This window comes from Hemibagrus wyckioides, linkage group LG21 (genome assembly GCF_019097595.1).
Source record: "Hemibagrus wyckioides isolate EC202008001 linkage group LG21, SWU_Hwy_1.0, whole genome shotgun sequence".
In the NCBI taxonomy this organism is placed as follows: domain Eukaryota; kingdom Metazoa; phylum Chordata; class Actinopteri; order Siluriformes; family Bagridae; genus Hemibagrus; species Hemibagrus wyckioides.
Genome location: NC_080730.1, coordinates 20,026,228 through 20,043,289, shown reverse-complemented (window position 1 = coordinate 20,043,289; position 17,062 = coordinate 20,026,228). Strand labels below are relative to the sequence as shown.

General features: G+C 38.7%; 1 protein-coding gene across 1 annotated transcript; it reads right to left on the bottom strand.

Moving 5' to 3' along the window:
• Nucleotides 1-2,684: 2,684 nt before the first annotated feature.
• On the bottom strand, nt 2,685-16,569 carry LOC131342916 (inter-alpha-trypsin inhibitor heavy chain H3-like). The gene is made up of 23 exons (XM_058374227.1): nt 16,418-16,569; nt 16,059-16,222; nt 14,942-15,046; nt 14,137-14,299; nt 13,916-14,032; nt 13,641-13,769; nt 12,359-12,475; nt 12,024-12,192; nt 11,325-11,435; nt 10,980-11,161; nt 10,706-10,885; nt 10,312-10,439; nt 10,030-10,232; nt 9,102-9,212; nt 8,990-9,004; nt 8,183-8,203; nt 7,818-7,838; nt 7,542-7,613; nt 7,347-7,445; nt 4,717-4,879; nt 3,449-3,597; nt 2,971-3,046; nt 2,685-2,887 (listed from the first exon to the last, which is right to left on the bottom strand). Exons 1-23 carry the CDS (start codon nt 16,490-16,492, stop codon nt 2,773-2,775), a joined length of 2,685 nt encoding a protein of 894 aa, XP_058230210.1. The 5' UTR covers nt 16,493-16,569; the 3' UTR covers nt 2,685-2,772.
• Between the last annotated feature and the right edge of the window lie 493 nt (nt 16,570-17,062).

Below are 17,062 nucleotides of genomic sequence, written 5' to 3'. Positions count from 1 at the left end.
TAGTTCCTGTCTTCGGTAAGGATTTGCAGTCTGCTGGCTAGAGCCCTGGACATCCGGTGGATGACATCTGGCGGATTCCTTTCCCTGTTTCCCCAGGGAGGTGCCTCCATCCTTGTTTAGGTAGAGGACGCCGCTCCGTGATGGAGTTCCACGGAGGACGCTGCTCGATCCCATGTCTTGGGGGGCACCCCCCTTTTTATCGGACCCCATGGAAGCGTGGTTCCACCACCTTGCCAGAGGGGGACACTGCCCCATGATGGAGTTTCTGTGGAGGATGTCGCTCGGTACCATGGGTGGAAGACACTTCCCTCACGTCTCTTGCCAGGGCCGGATGTCAACTTACCCCTGGGACCTGGGCCATCGCCGTAGACTGCACTCATGAACTACATCAGGCCTTGCATCTTGCATCTCCCCTCTATTATGGACTACATCTCCCACCTACTCCTGGTGTTCATGCTTTTGTCAGTGATTATCTGTGCCGTGGTTTTGTGTCAGGTTTTGTTTTGCTATGTCCAGGTTATGGTTTAGATTTAGATGGTTTAGATGTAATAAACGGAGCGCTTCGCTGAATCCTGCGTATGGGTCTCCTTTCACGGAATGCAGGCACATGCATCCAACACTACGGAGGTCCGGGTTTGAGCCCCGCACAGGACAGGGGTCCCGGACGTGACAAAACCTTTCACTTGTATGTATTTGAGTGTTTCACATTTTCCTGTGAAACATCTGCTGGCACATTGTCCTAGACTGCCTAACAACAGTGTCATCTTTCCTTCATTACATATTCTTAATAAAATAAAATGACGATCTTTGAGGCAAATCATGTATAAATTATTTTTTACAATATTTTGCATGTACTGAGGATACTGTACATTTTCCTGCATGCTTGTACATTGAATAAAACTTCTAATTTGTCAACAGACTCCTGAAATGTCACCAGTTTATTTCATTAACAGGACATTTCTCTGTCCATTTCTAATAAATATAGCTTCTAATCCAGATTCCTTGGTATGAGCTTAATTGCTTACAGCCTGGCTCTCAAGGTATCAGTGAATGTGATAAATGTAATCAACAGACAAGGATACATTTCACTGTGCTTATACAGTGTCTTAGTACTGTTATGGGTGATATATGTAAAAACTACAGTATAGATAAATTATGGACATATTCATACTCACCTATTTGGCTAATGTTCATATACATATCAATTGGCATGGATATTTACATTATAAGGGCCAGAAAGATATATGTAAGTGGGTGCATGCTTTAAGAGATACTAGTAAAGTTGTACAAGCTACCACACTGTAATGGATTTTAGTTGATTTTACAGCATGGGAGACATAAAATAACTAAAAGAAAAATAAAATAATTTCACAGACACAAACAAACTACTGCAACAGGATATTGCACTTGTTAAATTATTGTTATTGCACTGTTGTTACACAGATTACATTTATTACACAGATTTATTACACAGTTTAAGAATATCACACACAGCAGTGTGTATTATGAGGACAGGTTATATCACAGTTATAACACAGTGTAAAAATCAGTATTTAAAAAATTATCATGAACAATGTGTATTATGGTGACTGGTTCACTGATAGCAGCTCTGATTGTAAAGTCTAATAGCATTCGAATAGTCTAATAGTCTAATAGTCTTTTGTTGTCTTTCAACAAAAAACCTGCGTCTTAAGATCCCCTGTAAGAAGCTCAGTCAGAGGTATATTTGACCTTTTAAAATTCTCCACCGGAACAACCCAGTCACGTATTGCCTACAGCTGCCTGCTTTGTACCATTGCTCCCTATCCTTCCATGCCTTTGGCTCAATCCTGCTTACACCACCCACAATACTCACAATGCTGATGCAGCACCCCCACCATCACTGGACATAGACTGCTCTGCCACCTACATTGTCCATACCATCCTGTGCTCCTGGAGGAGGAGGGATCACTTACAGTACTTGGTAGACTGGGAGGGGTACGGACCTGAGGAAAACCCTTGGGTGGGGGCCAATGACCTCAATCCCTAGTTGTTACAGAATTTCACCAAGCCCATCCCAACCGAACAGCCATGCAATCCATTGGGCGACCAAGGCTAAGAAGGAGAACACTGGGAGATGTTCCTGGGGGGATTTCTGTAACAGTGCTACCTGCAACTCCCCCTCTAGGTCTCCAGAGGGAGCCCTCACCAGAGTACTCAGCACTTCACGGGTACACCACTCACTTTCGAGTTACTTCCTGCTTGCTGTGTATTTAACCATGCTCTCAACAGTAGACTGTGCGAAGTATTAGCTCTGCTACTTACCAAGCCTTTGTTTGTTTCTTGCCATTGTTGTTGTTTCATGTGCCTTGACCTTGTTTCTCTCTGCTTTTGGATTACGTTTTTGGTACTTTTGCTCTGCAGATTGCTTTGTTTGGATTTTCGGACTACCTGCCTGCTTTGCTGATTTTGACCCTGCCTGCTGATTTAGATTGTTTGCCTGTGTTTTTTCTTCAATAAACTCTGCATATGGATCCTACATTGTTGTTCCCAGAATCCATGTTACAATATTGCTGCAAAATGACCTTGAACTGTGTTGATTGAAGTATGTTAGTAAGGTTTATTCTGGTTTTGTATCTTGCCATTGACTTGAATCAAAACCCATGTGAAAGAACAGAATACAAAAGTACTTTATTATGTATTAATATTCAAGCATGCCATCAGGAGCTAGAAGACTGCAGTGTTGCAGTTAGGACAAGCTGAAAATAAGATTCACATATTTCACATGGAATTCTACAGCTGTGAGACAGTGAAGTCAGACAGCTCCCCCTGCAGGGCAGACTGGAATGGTACAAGCCAGCAATTCACCCTAGGGGCAGCAGAAAATCTGTAGTCGATGGCAGAACTCCTATAACGAGACAGAGACATGTATTTTTAGAATGTCCATAAAAGTGTAACAAATGATGCATTAAAATTGTTCCATTGCCTTACTGGGGAGCTTCAACTTCCTGGTCCTTGATTTTCAGTTTTGATCCTGGGAGCTCCTCATACTGAAGATCAGCTTTTCCTTGAATATCAAATATAAAAGCATAAATATAATATTCTGAGTCACTGTCAGTGCTCATTTTTTGTTTCTATTTGACAGGTAATTATTCAGCTTGCTTTAGGAAACTACTAAATTTGGCTTTGGACCAATTGGACCAGATTGGGCTTTACCACTTTAACCTTATTAAACAAGTTTTATGACTAAATCATAATGCAGTTTGTTTCCAATGTTCACCTGCCAAAATACTGCATTTTAAAGGCTTTTCAGCCTGCAAACAGCCAGTTAACTAGCTCACTTTTGTCACAGGTGGACATGAGAAGGAGTCTCTGTTTGGAATGAAAAATGCAAATTTTGCAACACTGATCCATAGAACTAAAATGTAAAATTTGGAGTTTAAGTCTGACTTTTGTTGTACAGTCTTACCCAGAATGCCTCTAATGTTAGCATGTTTTCCTTGTTGTTGAACAACAGGCCACAGAAAATCATTTCCACTGTTCCTATGAATGAGGAGAACAACACTCACAGTTCCCATGGTGATGTCTAATTCGTTGCTGCTTTGAAATATTGTTATGCTGTGGGAAGAGACAATGATCAGTTATTTGAGTATGCCGTGTCCAGCACTCAGTAATGTTTCAGTGATGAAATTGGAATTTTTAAGTGCATATTTATGTTTGTCAGGGATTGGTAAGTCTTTGGATGTCATTTGAAGCCTGCTAGATGCTTGGACATCTACAAGAAGTTTAGTCCACCACCTGGGTGCCAGAGCAGAAATAAGCTTTGATGCATGCCCTGATAGATGGTGGGACCAAACGTAGCAGTGCTTGAGCTTTGGAGGGAGTATAGTCCAGTGTGGTGTATGATAAATGTTTTGATATGTGGTTGCTGTTCCATTTTGGATTTGTAGGATAAACACCAGTGTTTTAAGTCTGATTAACAATTTGTGCAGCTGCACTCTGGATCAGCAGAGGTCAAATGGTCCTCAAAGGTAGACCTGTCAGGAGCAAGTTGTAGTGGTCCAGTCTTAATATGACAAAGGACTGCATAGGCACTCGAGTTGCCTGAGTGGATTGAAATGGATTAATCCTTCTGATGTTCTAAAAGAGGAATCGGCACGAGCTTGTCAGATTAGCAATGTTGGAGAAATTGGACAGCTGATGGTCCGTGGTTACCCCAAGGTTGCGGACAGTCACTGAGATTGTAAGATCCTGACATATTAAATTGAACCTTGTGGGACACCAGTGGAAAGTTGACCTGGGACAATTGTGAATCTGCTCCACATCACCTTTAAAGCTATTGCCATGCAGTGCCATGAATTCCAGTACTTACGATAGTGGAGAAGAGGGTCTTGTGTTTGATTGTGTCAAACACTGCAAATGTTTAAGGAGAATGAGAAATGTTGACTGTTTTAGCAGCATGTAGCTTCTCAGTTATGGCCAACAATGTACTAAAATTATTTTATTGGGATACTGATTGCAGTGTATTTTATTCACCAACAATCGTGTGGTAGACTATCAGTGTCCTGTGCTGATTATCATTCATGCTTTTGCAGCAGATGGTGTTAATGTGTAACACCTCCATGGTCAGGGCTTTTATCCTGTATATCAGGACATTTCATTATTTTTGTGTGTTGTTTCATATTTGATTTAACGTTATTGATCGTTCAAACCAGTAGAGTTAAGTTTTGTTCTTACTTCTCCGACTCATGACTGCTGGGCTGTCCCCACACGAACTTCACACTGTTCTCACCATCAGAGTAGACACTTTCAGCAGGGCTCACAAGAAGTTTTGCTGTTTTATAATGAATAGCAACTAGTGTAAAGCCATTATCTGAGAGTTGGCCATTTATAGAAATGTCTATGGGGAGAGAGAGAGAGAGAGAGAGAGAGAGAGAGAGAGAGAGAGAGAGAGAGAGAGGAAAATGTTAAATGTTATACCCTATATTATAAAGTGCCCTTGAGATCACGTTGCTGTTGTCTCTTAGTGTTACGGACACAAGTATTATAGTATATCTGAAACAAAAGCAGTTTTGGCTATGATCTGATTTTATCTTTTATCAATTGTTGGAAAATGATCAATGTTTTTTCATAACTAGCCACAGTTTTGTGGTCTAAAATTAAAAGCTTTCGAGACCCATATATGCCCCATCCCCTAATGCAGATCTCATTTTAAAGTAGTAGCTGATTAACAATAAGCTGATTGTCACGAAACGGTGGCCTCCACAAGGCAAGATCATACCCAAAGTGCAGGGATAGCAGCCAGTCAGGACAATATACTTTATTTTTAAAAAATAAACAGGAACATACACAGAAACACTGGGGAAAAACTCAACACAAAAAAAAATCCAGAGACCAGAAGAGGCACAGAATCTCGCACAGAATCGCACACACACCCCACACACACAACAAACATAAACAAATGATTGTGAAAACACAAACATAAACAAAGACACATGGCACAGGTGTAAACAAACCCCTGCTGGAAAGCCCCCTAGTGTTCCAACAGGGAATTAGCCAAGCCATCCATGACACTGATTGAGATATATATATATATATATATATGACTACACCCCTAAAGGCTTGGTCACACTACAAGACTTTAACCGTCAGCAGATCGCTTTGCTGTTCAGACTACATGACTTCACTGTATGTCTTTTTGTCCTTGTGGTGTTCACACTACGCGACACTTCGTAAATGATCCACAAGAGGGGGTCGCACACCACACGATCTGACAACAACTCTTGTCACCCAACACCTCAACACTGTCCCCACCCTCTGATTTTCCCACGATCACAGCCCGATCTGTCGGCGAGCTCGTTAATTTGCAAATCGGGCTTAAATCGGGCTTAAAATCCTGTAGTGTGAACTAGGCTTAGGTGGAAATGTCCAAATTGGGCCCAATTAGCCATTTACCCTCCCCGGTGTCATGTGACCCGTTAGTGTTAAAAGGTCTCAGGTGTGAATGGGGAGCAGGTGTGTTAAATTTGACGTTATCGCTCTCACACTCTCTCATACTGGTCTTTGGAAGTGCTGCCAGCATTGCTGCAGAGGTTGAAGGGGTGGGGGGTCAGCCGGTCAGAGGGGTGGGGGGTCAGCCGGTCAGTGCTCAGACCATATGCCACACACTGCATCAAATTGGTCTGCATGGCTGTTGTCCCAGAAGGAAGCCTCTACTAAAGATGATGTACAAGAAAGCCCGCATACAGTTTGCTGAAGACAAGCAGACTAAGGACATGGATTACTGGAACCATGTCCTGTGGTCCGTTGAGACCAAGATAAACTTATTTGGTTCAGATGGTGTCAAGCGTGTGTGGCGGCAACCAGGTGAGGAGTACAAAGACAAGTGTGTCTCGCCTACAGTCAAGCATGGTGGTGGGAGTGTCATGGTCTGGGTCTGCCTGAGTGCTGCCGGCACTGCGCAGCTACAGTTCATTGAGGGAACCATGAATGCCAACATATACTATGACTGAAGCAGAGCATGATCCCCTCCCTTGGGACTGGGCCGCAGGGCAGTATTCCAACATGGTAATGTCCCCAAACACACCTCCAAGACCACCACTGCCTTACTAAAGAAGCTGAGGGTAAAGGTGATGGACTGGCCAAGCATGTCTCCAGACCTAAACCCTATTGAGCATCTGTGGGGCATTCTCAAATAGAAGGTGGGGGAGCACAAGGTCTCTAACATCCACCAGCTCTGTGAGGTCATCATGGAGGAGTGGAAGAGGACTCCAGTGGCAACCTGTGAAGCTCTGGTGAACTCCATGCCCAAGAGGGTTAAGGCAGTGCTGGAAAATAATGGTGGCCACACAAAATATTGACACTTTGGGCCCAATTTGGACATTTCTACTTATTTTTGTTAGTTATTTTGATGGGAACAGCAAATTTACACTGTTATACAGGCTGTACACTCACTATTTTACATTGTAGCAGAGAGTCATTTCTTCAGTGTGTCACATGAAAAGATATAATAAAATATTTACAAAAATATGAGGGGTGTACACACTTTTGTGAGATACTGTGTATATATATATATATATATATATAGTTTGTGTGTATGAATGTATATACTTATCTTTGTACAATGCTTGCATTTAAATGCAGGTACTCCCCTGTTATCGTTACTGCTTTCCCTGTTTGCCATATCTTATTATAGTTTTCAAGTTATTACATTTTATCTGCATTTTTTCCCCTTATTTTTGCTCTTTTTTACTTGGTTTTTATGTATATATTAAATTAACCTTGCACAGTCCTGGTGTCAACACTCAGCATTTCCCTGCACATTTTACCCTGTAACACTATGACTTTTAATCTATTGTATTGCCCACCTGATGAATTGTCCAAAAAGAGTCGGAGTTTGTGGCCTGCAGGTGTGTCATAACAGATCTGTTTAGGCTGAGCAGAGATTAAGAACCTCACATTACCCACTACAAGAGAGAGAATAGATAAAGAATGATGACATGCTGCACACTGATGTGTTTAAGATGCATTAAATGTAGATTTTCTGAAAGCTCTGATTGGACCTGTTTGGATGACTGCAGTTTGGGTAATGAACGTTGGCCTGGGAACTGGTTTTAAAGGGTCCATTCTCTCTACTAATGATATGAAACAGGCAAAAAGACATGCATTGAAATAAGAATGCAGTAAAAAGGTAGGAGTCTACATAAAATTTTCTGTTAAGAATATGGATTCATTTTTTTTTTTAACTTTTAGCCAATATCATACACATACTGTATAACATATTGCACATCTTCATATAACATGCATCTAAAGTACATCATAGGTCTTAACATACATACCTGAACCTGATGTGTCATAGTCTTCAACACAGAAACCGCAGACAAAAGACAACAGTTTTGTAAGATCATTATCAATGGAAACATATGTTTCAGTGTAAAAAAAATAAATAGAGAATAACATAAGCATGAAAAGAAATCCAGCGTGATCAGTGAATGCGTTTCTAAAGTATTCTTTATGAAAATTCATAAAAAGGTATGCATCCTATTCATAAAGTTTTTTTGTTAACAATATATAGTAATTTCCCATATATAACTTTGTAATTGTTTTTTTCTGCAGAGGCAATATCAAACACATACTGTAAAACCTACTGCACATCCTCATATAGCATGCAGCTAAAGTACATAATAAATATTAATATACATACCTGAATTTGGTTCATCATAGTCTTCAACACACACAAGGTAGCGCATCATCAGAGGAAAGTTAAATGTTTCAGTGTTTAAAAAAAAGAGAATCACACGAGCATGAAAAGAAACCCAGTGTGATCAGTGAATGCATTTCTAAAGTCTTTGCATTTATCTGTATTCACCAACATCAGGAGTTCTTCAAGCTTGATTCCATTAAAGGAAGGAGAAAGTAAAGTGTGTGCAGGATTTAATTGGCCAAAATGATGAACTACAGCAGGTTTAAGCCTCATAATTTACGTTCATAAAAATCACACCATCATGAATGTAGGTTTCTGTACATAAGTCCATGAAACAGCAATATGATCATCATGTGTGATGCAACAGGAAACACGTGAAAAAATCTCACTTGCGTTGTTCAATTCATTCATTAACAGTAGCGTTTCAGTGCTCCCCTTAATAGTAGAGATATGTTACCTAAAACACCAGTCTTAAACTTTAAATAAATTGTTCATTGTTAACATAAATTTGTTTTAAACTGAATTTATCACAAAGTCTTTTATGTCTGTCTGTCACAAACAATATTGCATAAATTTGATCGGAATTAGGATCACAAGCACACCTAAACAACACAGAAAGTTTTGAATGCAATGAGGTAAATGTTAATTGTCATTTTATTTTTACACTTAATGTATGTGGGACATCTTAATATTTGAATGTCTTCCAAATTTTGAGGGATGTGTTTAAATTCGGGTTTTTAAAAAGTATAAATGTACTTTTTGTATTTTTAATATCATTGTATAATGCATGGAACATAATTGACTTACGTGCATGTAGAAAGTCTTCGGTGAAACAAGCATGAAAAAAAAAATCAATGCATTACATGTGGAATTATAAATGAGTAAAAACAATCTGTTCATTTGCCATGTTTATACATACAAGGTGGTCTTGGTTGACGTCTTCTTGGTGCTAATAGACCTGGTTCAAATGGATCTGGGGAAATTTGTACGTCTGTATGAACTAGGTAGCTTGACTTGGGAATCCCGACACCTTGGATGATCCATAAAAAATCTTTAAACTGCTAATAAAAGCTAAATAAGCAAGCACATTTTCCTTTCTTTTTTTCATTACAAGGCTCCAGTCTAACAACATCAAATTATCCCAGAAACATAAAAATATAGTGCATGCAATAATGTAAAATCTGTTTTAGGTTGGTTTTGTGGTAACGTTATTTTATAATATTAAGACCAAAAGTTTGCTGGCAATCAAAATGAAATATGTTTGGGGAACAAGTAATATTAATGGTAAGGCATTTATAATTTTAAAGTATTCAACTGTGGTTCATCAAGCCAATGTGTTTTGAATGATGTGGTGGTTTTATTAAGATGGTGTTAGGACGTGTTCTTGCAGCTTTTTTTCAAGCTATTCCACAGAATTTGATTTGGACCTAGATTTAGCTTGGTCCATTTCGAAATATTTATCTTCTTCATTAATCATCCATTTAATTTTTTGTGCTTTGGGTTGCTATCAGTAGTTTTGTGCCAAAATAAATCTGTATTTGGCTCTGTCCATGATTCACTCTGGGCCAGATCTTTGCCAGTAAATGTAAACTGCCCACTTTTCCTGGCTGAAGAGTTAAGAAATTATGATGAAGAAATTAACATGCAGATTAGTCTGTGATATTATCTTGTGAGTTCTGAGCATGAATCAATCATTTGATCAATCATTTCATATGTTAGAGTACCACAAAACACAAAAGTATTGTATTCAAGACACTATAAAATATCCATTTCCTGGAATGGTTCTCAAAAAAGTTATTCTGGAGCCCTGGATTTACATAATGTTTTATATAATCCCTTCCACTTACTATATGGAGTCAAGTACGCCATCAGTCCATGATGCATTTTGGGTGGTTTTGCCCCTTCTTTTGGTTTGTGGGCAACCTGTGTCTCTTCTTCCTGTGGCTTAGTGACCACCATGGAGGTGAGTGGAGTCACAAATTCATATTTCAGAGAGAGGTCCAGAGCTTTTTTCTGGGCTGCTTCTTTCTCATTTCCTTTGAGTGCCACTCTATAAAGGCAAAAATCCAATACTCTGTAAATCCTGTAAACAAAGTTATTTTCTTACGTAAAACAGGGTGAACACTTACTCTTTCTCCAGGAGCTGTTTCACTGTAAGATAAGCCCACAGTCTCTGGATGAAGTTTTCATGTTGTGGTAAGATATCAGTGACATCTTTTGTTGATATGGAGTCCTGGTATGTTACATTTGTGTTTTTCTGCAAGTTATTAAAGACATACAAAGTGGATAAGAGAGAAATACAAAGCGTTAATTATTGGTCACGGAACATGTAAAGCAGATACTCGACTTAGACAGATAAAGACTCAGTTTAAAGACTTTTTATCTCAGCAGTATACTCGGTGTACTCAGAATCAGTTGAAGGCTGTAGCATTTACAGTTGCACACCTGCTTCAAAATTGACAAGCAAGAGATTTACAGGGAAGTGGAATTGAACTGCAGTTGTGGTAGCAGTGATGATCTTACCGAGATTGCGATGACCTCGGTTTGTAAAGTTTCCAGGCTGTTGTCTGTGATTTGCCCAGCCACCACGATCTCTGAGCCATTATAATACTGCCTGAAACTGGTCTGGGTGAGATTTGCTCCTCCAGGATATTTCAGTTGGACATCAGTTAACAGTGTGGTGGCCACTTCTTCATAGAAACCCTAAGCAGGAAAGCGTGAAATAGATTAGAATTTTTGCCAAGTGACCAGTGTATAAATGGACCTTCCTGAAAATGACTAGCACACTGTATCCCACCTGCAGCTGGAGGTCAGCATCCGAGTCCTCATAGATCCTGCGAGCAACTCCATCATTTTCCAGTGCCATTTTCTCCAAAAAATCAAAGTTTACATCAAATCCAAACCCCAGACAGTAAAGTGGAAATTTACCACCAATGACCGCTTTGACATTGGCCTGAATTCTTTCGGTGTTTGTTTCACCTGTAGGACACAATCATTACTAAGTAAAGTTACTAATGAAGTAAATAATTGCTGTTTAATGATGCACAATATTTGTGATGGAAAATCTTTCAACGTTTTGAAATGTTGTAGAAAATTGATGCCAGATTTATTAGGAGGCCAACACAATTTAAACATTAAGTACCTGAAGTGGGGTCTCCATCAGTAAGCAGGATGAGGATGGAGGCAGAGCCCTCTCTGGGGTATCTCTTGATCATGTCCACCCCCTTCAGCACTGCAGCATTGATATCTGTGGCTGAGGGGAAGATTAGTATGAGTTCAGATGAGTCATTTAAGAGTTATTAAAAACAGTATACAGTGTATGTTAATAAACAACAGTTTTTTCTTTGCATACCAAATTGGCCATTGTTTCCCAGTTTCTTGCATTATTCAAAATACAAATACATTCAGGCTTTTTTATTGGAGGCTTTTTTTTTCTTAATGTCATGGCAGTACACTGCATCTCTTTCAAATCCCATTTCTTGACACTTAACATGCCTATATGTAACTCTTGTACTACTTGCATACTGATGAAAGCCCAATGTTACTTGCAGCTTCGATAATAATGATTTGTGATTTTCATTACTTATATTGCCATGCTTTACACAACCTTGTTAACCACTAAATGTTAAAACCTGAACATGTAAGTGAGAAGTTTTAAAAATACAATTCTATTAAGCACAATGCGTTTTTATACAAGTGCCCCCCTACAAAAAAAACCCCAAACAAACAAAATTTTACTTTAAAACCCTGTTATGTATATTCCCACTATTCAGTAAGAAAGCTAATCATTTTAGCTTGTTTGTGTTTACTAGTATTTAAGTTTGATATTGAAAATGACTACCTCCTCGATCTTTAATGTTCTTCACAAAGTCCTTTGCTTGCTTCAGATTCTGTTTTGTGGCTTGGAGAAGTTCCGCTTTCCAGACATCTACTTCAGAGTCAAAGATGATTAGGCCAAAGTAGTCATCCTGACCAAGATCTTCCAAAATCTTCAACATTGCCGTACGAGTCTAAAATGGCAAACATCAGCAGTATTTCAAACTGCATCTGTGTGCTGTCTGCATATACATGGTCAATGATATAAAGCCATAATAGCTTTATAATTATATCAGTTCTGATAACTGTAAAATTCCATATATATATATACAAAACACATTTGACTGTTTGATTGTTTACCTGATTAATTTTTCTGCCGTGCATAGAGCCACTTCTGTCTATAATAAAGACCATATTTTTTGGGATTTGCTGAATATCTGTGGGTGCAAAGTAGTGGACGAAATAGCCATTTGATGCCTGAAAAATTGCAAACAGTATTTAAGTATGCAAAATATCTCAGTAGAATATCTCATGATTAATAGGAAGGGTATGCTAAGGAGGATCAGGGCGAGGAAGGCTGCGGGCCCAGACGGCCTCAGCCCCAGGCTCAGATCAGCTGCGCTGCATATTGTTGTACATGTTTGGTCTGAGCCTGAAGCTGGGGAAGGTGCACAACTGCGGAAGACAGGAAGACTGTGTGGTACCTGTACCAAAGATGTCTCGCCCTAAGGATTTTGGGGACTATAGACCGGTAGCACTGACCTTACATCTGATGAAGACGCTGGAGAGGCTAGTGCTTACTCAACTCCGACCAACACCCTTCACTACCACCAGTGAACATTCAGGGAGAGGACATTGAGAGAGTGGATCCTTATAAATACCTGGCTGTTATTCTGAACAACAAACTGGACTGGACAAATAACACAGTTGCAGTCTTCAAGAACATTACATTAGACAAACATTAGACTCTTTCTGCTGAGGAGTCATTAGACTCATTCTGCAAAGTTTTTTGACTGTGTGGTGGCCTCAGCCATCTTCTCTGGAGTGGTCTGCTGGTGCAGCAGCATCTTTAATGCAGACAGGAAGAGACTGGACAAGCTAGGAAGGCCAGCTCAGTTCTGGGGATGCCCCTGAACACAATACAGGAGGCGGGAGAAAGGCAGATGGTAGCTAAGCTTCAGTGACAGACTGTTACATTCTAAATGTCTGTAGGAGCGATACAGAAGGTCTTTTCTCCCTACTGCTATTAGACTTTACAGTCAAAGCTGCTCTCAGTGAACCAGTTGCCATAATACACGTTGTTCATTCTGATTTTTTTTTTATAATGATTTTTATACTGTGTTATAACTGTGAAATAACCTCACATCATAATACACACTGTTGTGTGTGATATTTTTTAAGCCGTGCAAATGCATTAATTTAAATTCTGTGCAACAACAATAGTGCAATACCAACAGTTTATGTTGTGCAATTGTTTGTATGTTTTTGTGAATTTATTATTACTATTATTTTTATTTTTTCTTCTGTATTTATATATAGATTTCTTTATCTTTCTGCTTCATATTTGCACATCTATGGCTTTAATGACTTTTTCGTGTATGCTATTATATGCTATTATTCTACTTATGATTCCACAAAGTACCCTCAGTTCTCCATTCTGTTTTGGTCTCTTCACATCATACTCTATGAGCAAGTCTCCATTTAATCCATTTTCTCCACAACCTTCACACTTTGTTTGCTGCTCGCGAGTGGGGTAAAAGTTCACCCATGCCTGCAGACACAAATGAGTGGGTACATTAATGTAATCTGTGTGTATACAGTACACATTGACCAATCAGTAAATTGATTTTCTTTGAAAGAGGCTTTGATATTGATTTAAGGAGTTCACTAACTTTCAGCATAAAGTTTATTTTTCACCTCTTTGGTAGAGTCAGCTAGAGTACTGATTACAGCATTAAACAGCTCCTGAGTTTTCAGCCCTCCTTGTACCTCCAGGAAGGAAATTCCTGGATTCTCATTAATATACACATCAATCTAGTGGAGACACAATCTGAATGTAACAATAAGCTGTATCTTAAGAACTGCATGGGATTTGCATATTGCATATATTCTGTATATATATCTGTATATTTGAATACCTTGAAATCTGCCACAGGCTGCATTGGTTGGGCATTGATTTGTAACTTGTATTTGCCAAGTCTTCGCTTTAGCAGCTCCTCATAGGTGAGTTCAAAGGTCACCTTACTGAGAGCTGCCACCGTCACTGAGGTTTTAAACTCCTCCAGGGTCCGTCCTACCGAGCTGAAGCCCGCAAGAAATCAAGGGTTTAATTCCTATGCCTTAGCAACACAAATTAAGCATTATTTCAGTCTCTCAAGTCAGAATATAACACATGATTTTCAGATTCTTTTTTCATTTTCATTATCTCACCTGGCTGCATTAAATTACAGAGGATATGAAAAGTCTACACACCCCTGTAAAATTAGCAGGTTTTTTTGACATGAAAACATGAAACGATTCCATTGACTATTTGATAGATATGAAAGATAGATGAATGATAGAAAATGACCAGATTAAGATCTACTGACTTTTGACCAATTCTTAACCAAAAGAGTGCTTTATATTCAAAATGTGTTAATAAAGTGCTAAATAAATTAACACTTAAATGTCTGAAACCAGGTTATTATACTTTTATTTATTGTTTATTTTGAGTAACTAGAAATATTTTTTTTTTTTCAAATCTTTTACAGTTAAATTTTGTTGGTTGCTTTATTACATGAATTCAATTAAATGTATTCAGTTTATACATTATACATTTCTACATTATTTGTACATTAAGGGTCTGATGTGATTAATCTTTTTCATTAAAAAGAACCTGGAGCATAGATTTTTATATCCACTGTAGCCACTTGTGGCACTGTGGCACTTGTGTTTCTGTGGTACCCGACAATTCCGGCACTTTCTCCTCGGGATACTGCCGCACTGTACTGCTGCTGTGCCTCTTCTTTCTTCTTCACAACTCCATCATATGTCTTTCCTTCTATGGTCCTAAGGAACCAACATTATAATCCACATAATATACATCAGTCCAGCATTCAGAATTGTGTGTGTGTGTGTGTGTGTGTGTGTACATGTAAATGTCTTAAGTCATCATGACCTCTGAAGTGATCATTTAATTATAGCTTGGGCTGTTAATAATGCTCCACATAATCTGAGACTAATAATAAACACAGGGATAAAATGATAAACTAGGGACTTATTAAGAAAATAAAACTACAGTCACATGGAAACCCTAGGAAAAACTAGGGGACTAAAATACAAACTAACGAACACAAAAACCAGGTAAAAAGAGACAAGGACTCAGCAATAAAACAAGCACAAGACTGCAGGTATTCATAGGGAAGGTAATTAGTGAGACAAAAGGAACAGGTATGTAGAGCCATGAAAGGGAAAGGGTTGGGCGTGGCAAACATATGTGAGAACTCAGAATATAAACAAAATCACACGGCACAGCAAATAACATAAACAAACCCTGCCATATTCCCCACCCCTGAAGAAACTGTCCAAGTCATACATGGCATGAACAGAGCAAGAATGATATCACTGGACCAGAAAAAAGAAACAAGATCAGAAGTGAGCAGACTATAGCAGAGCGAAAAGTCCTGAATCAACAGATAGGAAACACTTAGCATAAACATGAGGGATTAAATATCCAAAGTAATCAATGGGTAAACTCAAGGGAAACAACCAGTGACCCGACATGATAGATAGATAGATAGATAGATAGATAGATAGATAGATAGATAGATAGATAGATAGATAGATAGATAGATAGATAGATAGATAGATAGATGGATAGATAGATAGACTTCTTTTCATTATTCATTCTCTTGTTGATCATTTCTCTCATACCACAGCAATTTGCCAATGATTTTTATTTATTTGTTGTTTCCTCAACAGCTCTTCTTTCACTCCCTCTCTCTCATTCTCTCAAGGTCAAAATGACTAATGTATATGTGAGAAAGTAAATCAGTGCATGAAAGCTTTCATATTGACTTACATCCTGAATTTGCTGATGAAAGCATTTTTTGGTATCTTGACCTGGAAATGAATCTCTTTGGACTCACTGAGCCGGTTCGCCACACGGCTTGTGATGACTGTAATGGCGTAGCGGCTGTTTACTGTAGAATTGATGTGGAAGCTGTAGATGTCAACATCCCGTGGCTGTGTTGAGGGGAAAGCAGTTAAATAGAAGTTTTAATTCTAATGATCAAATAAAGGAATGTTCAGTCATTTTTTTGTTGACAACTTTCATTTCTTTCTACTTCCATTTACCGCAACAGCTCCATTCCATTACTGAAACTAGAGATTTCACTGAAATACACACTTAGTAACCTTCAGTATGACCTTTGACCTTACCTTCTTGATTGGGGTAGAAATGACACAGATAAGCAAGAGACTCAAGAGAGTTAATCTGATTGTGGCTCGCTCCATTGTGCGACTCAAACCGGACTGAGGTCTTACACACAACACACAACCTTAATAACAACCCCCACCAGATCTGTTATTGGTCACTGAGCTTGCTAGAAGCAACCTCCGTAATGTCAGTGACCTCTTACGGTAAGGCTCTGGAATGGAAACTAAAAAAAAGGTGTATTAAAAATTCTGTAAATAAAGAATGTTGAAACCAGATCCTGAACCAGGATCCAAACGAACCATTTCCATATGTCATTCTTTATCATTTGATGATCAGTTGACAGAATTTGGACCTGATAGTGGCGTTGTTCATCATTTGTAGCTCTCTTTTTTTTGCTAAGAGACAAAAAATGGACATTTTGGATCTGCAGTGTTATGTAATATAGCCTTGATCATTCTCTTATTCAAGAAGAAAAAAAGCTCAGAAAGCATAATAAAAACCATTATTTCTGCTGATTTCCCACTTTCAATAAATTTGATTATTTTGTGCCTATAATAATTATACCCCACCAAACCTTTTCTTAATCTAAGTACCTTTTAATTTTTATTTTTTATTGTACTTTTTTATTTTATTTTATTTTTTTGTTA

What these genes read in the sequence shown, in the direction of transcription:
- LOC131342916 (XM_058374227.1), bottom strand. Translation starts at nt 16,492, where the DNA reads ATGGAGCGAGCCACAATCAGATTAACTCTCTTGAGTCTCTTGCTTATC. An exon ending in TTCATCAGCAAATTCAGGAT is followed by an intron (nt 15,047 to 16,058) that starts GTAAGTCAATAT and finishes TTGGTTCCTTAG; the next exon opens with GACCATAGAAGGAAAGACAT. An exon ending in AACTGCAGTCATCCAAACAG is followed by an intron (nt 7,446 to 7,541) that starts GTCCAATCAGAG and finishes TCTCTCTTGTAG; the next exon opens with TGGGTAATGTGAGGTTCTTA.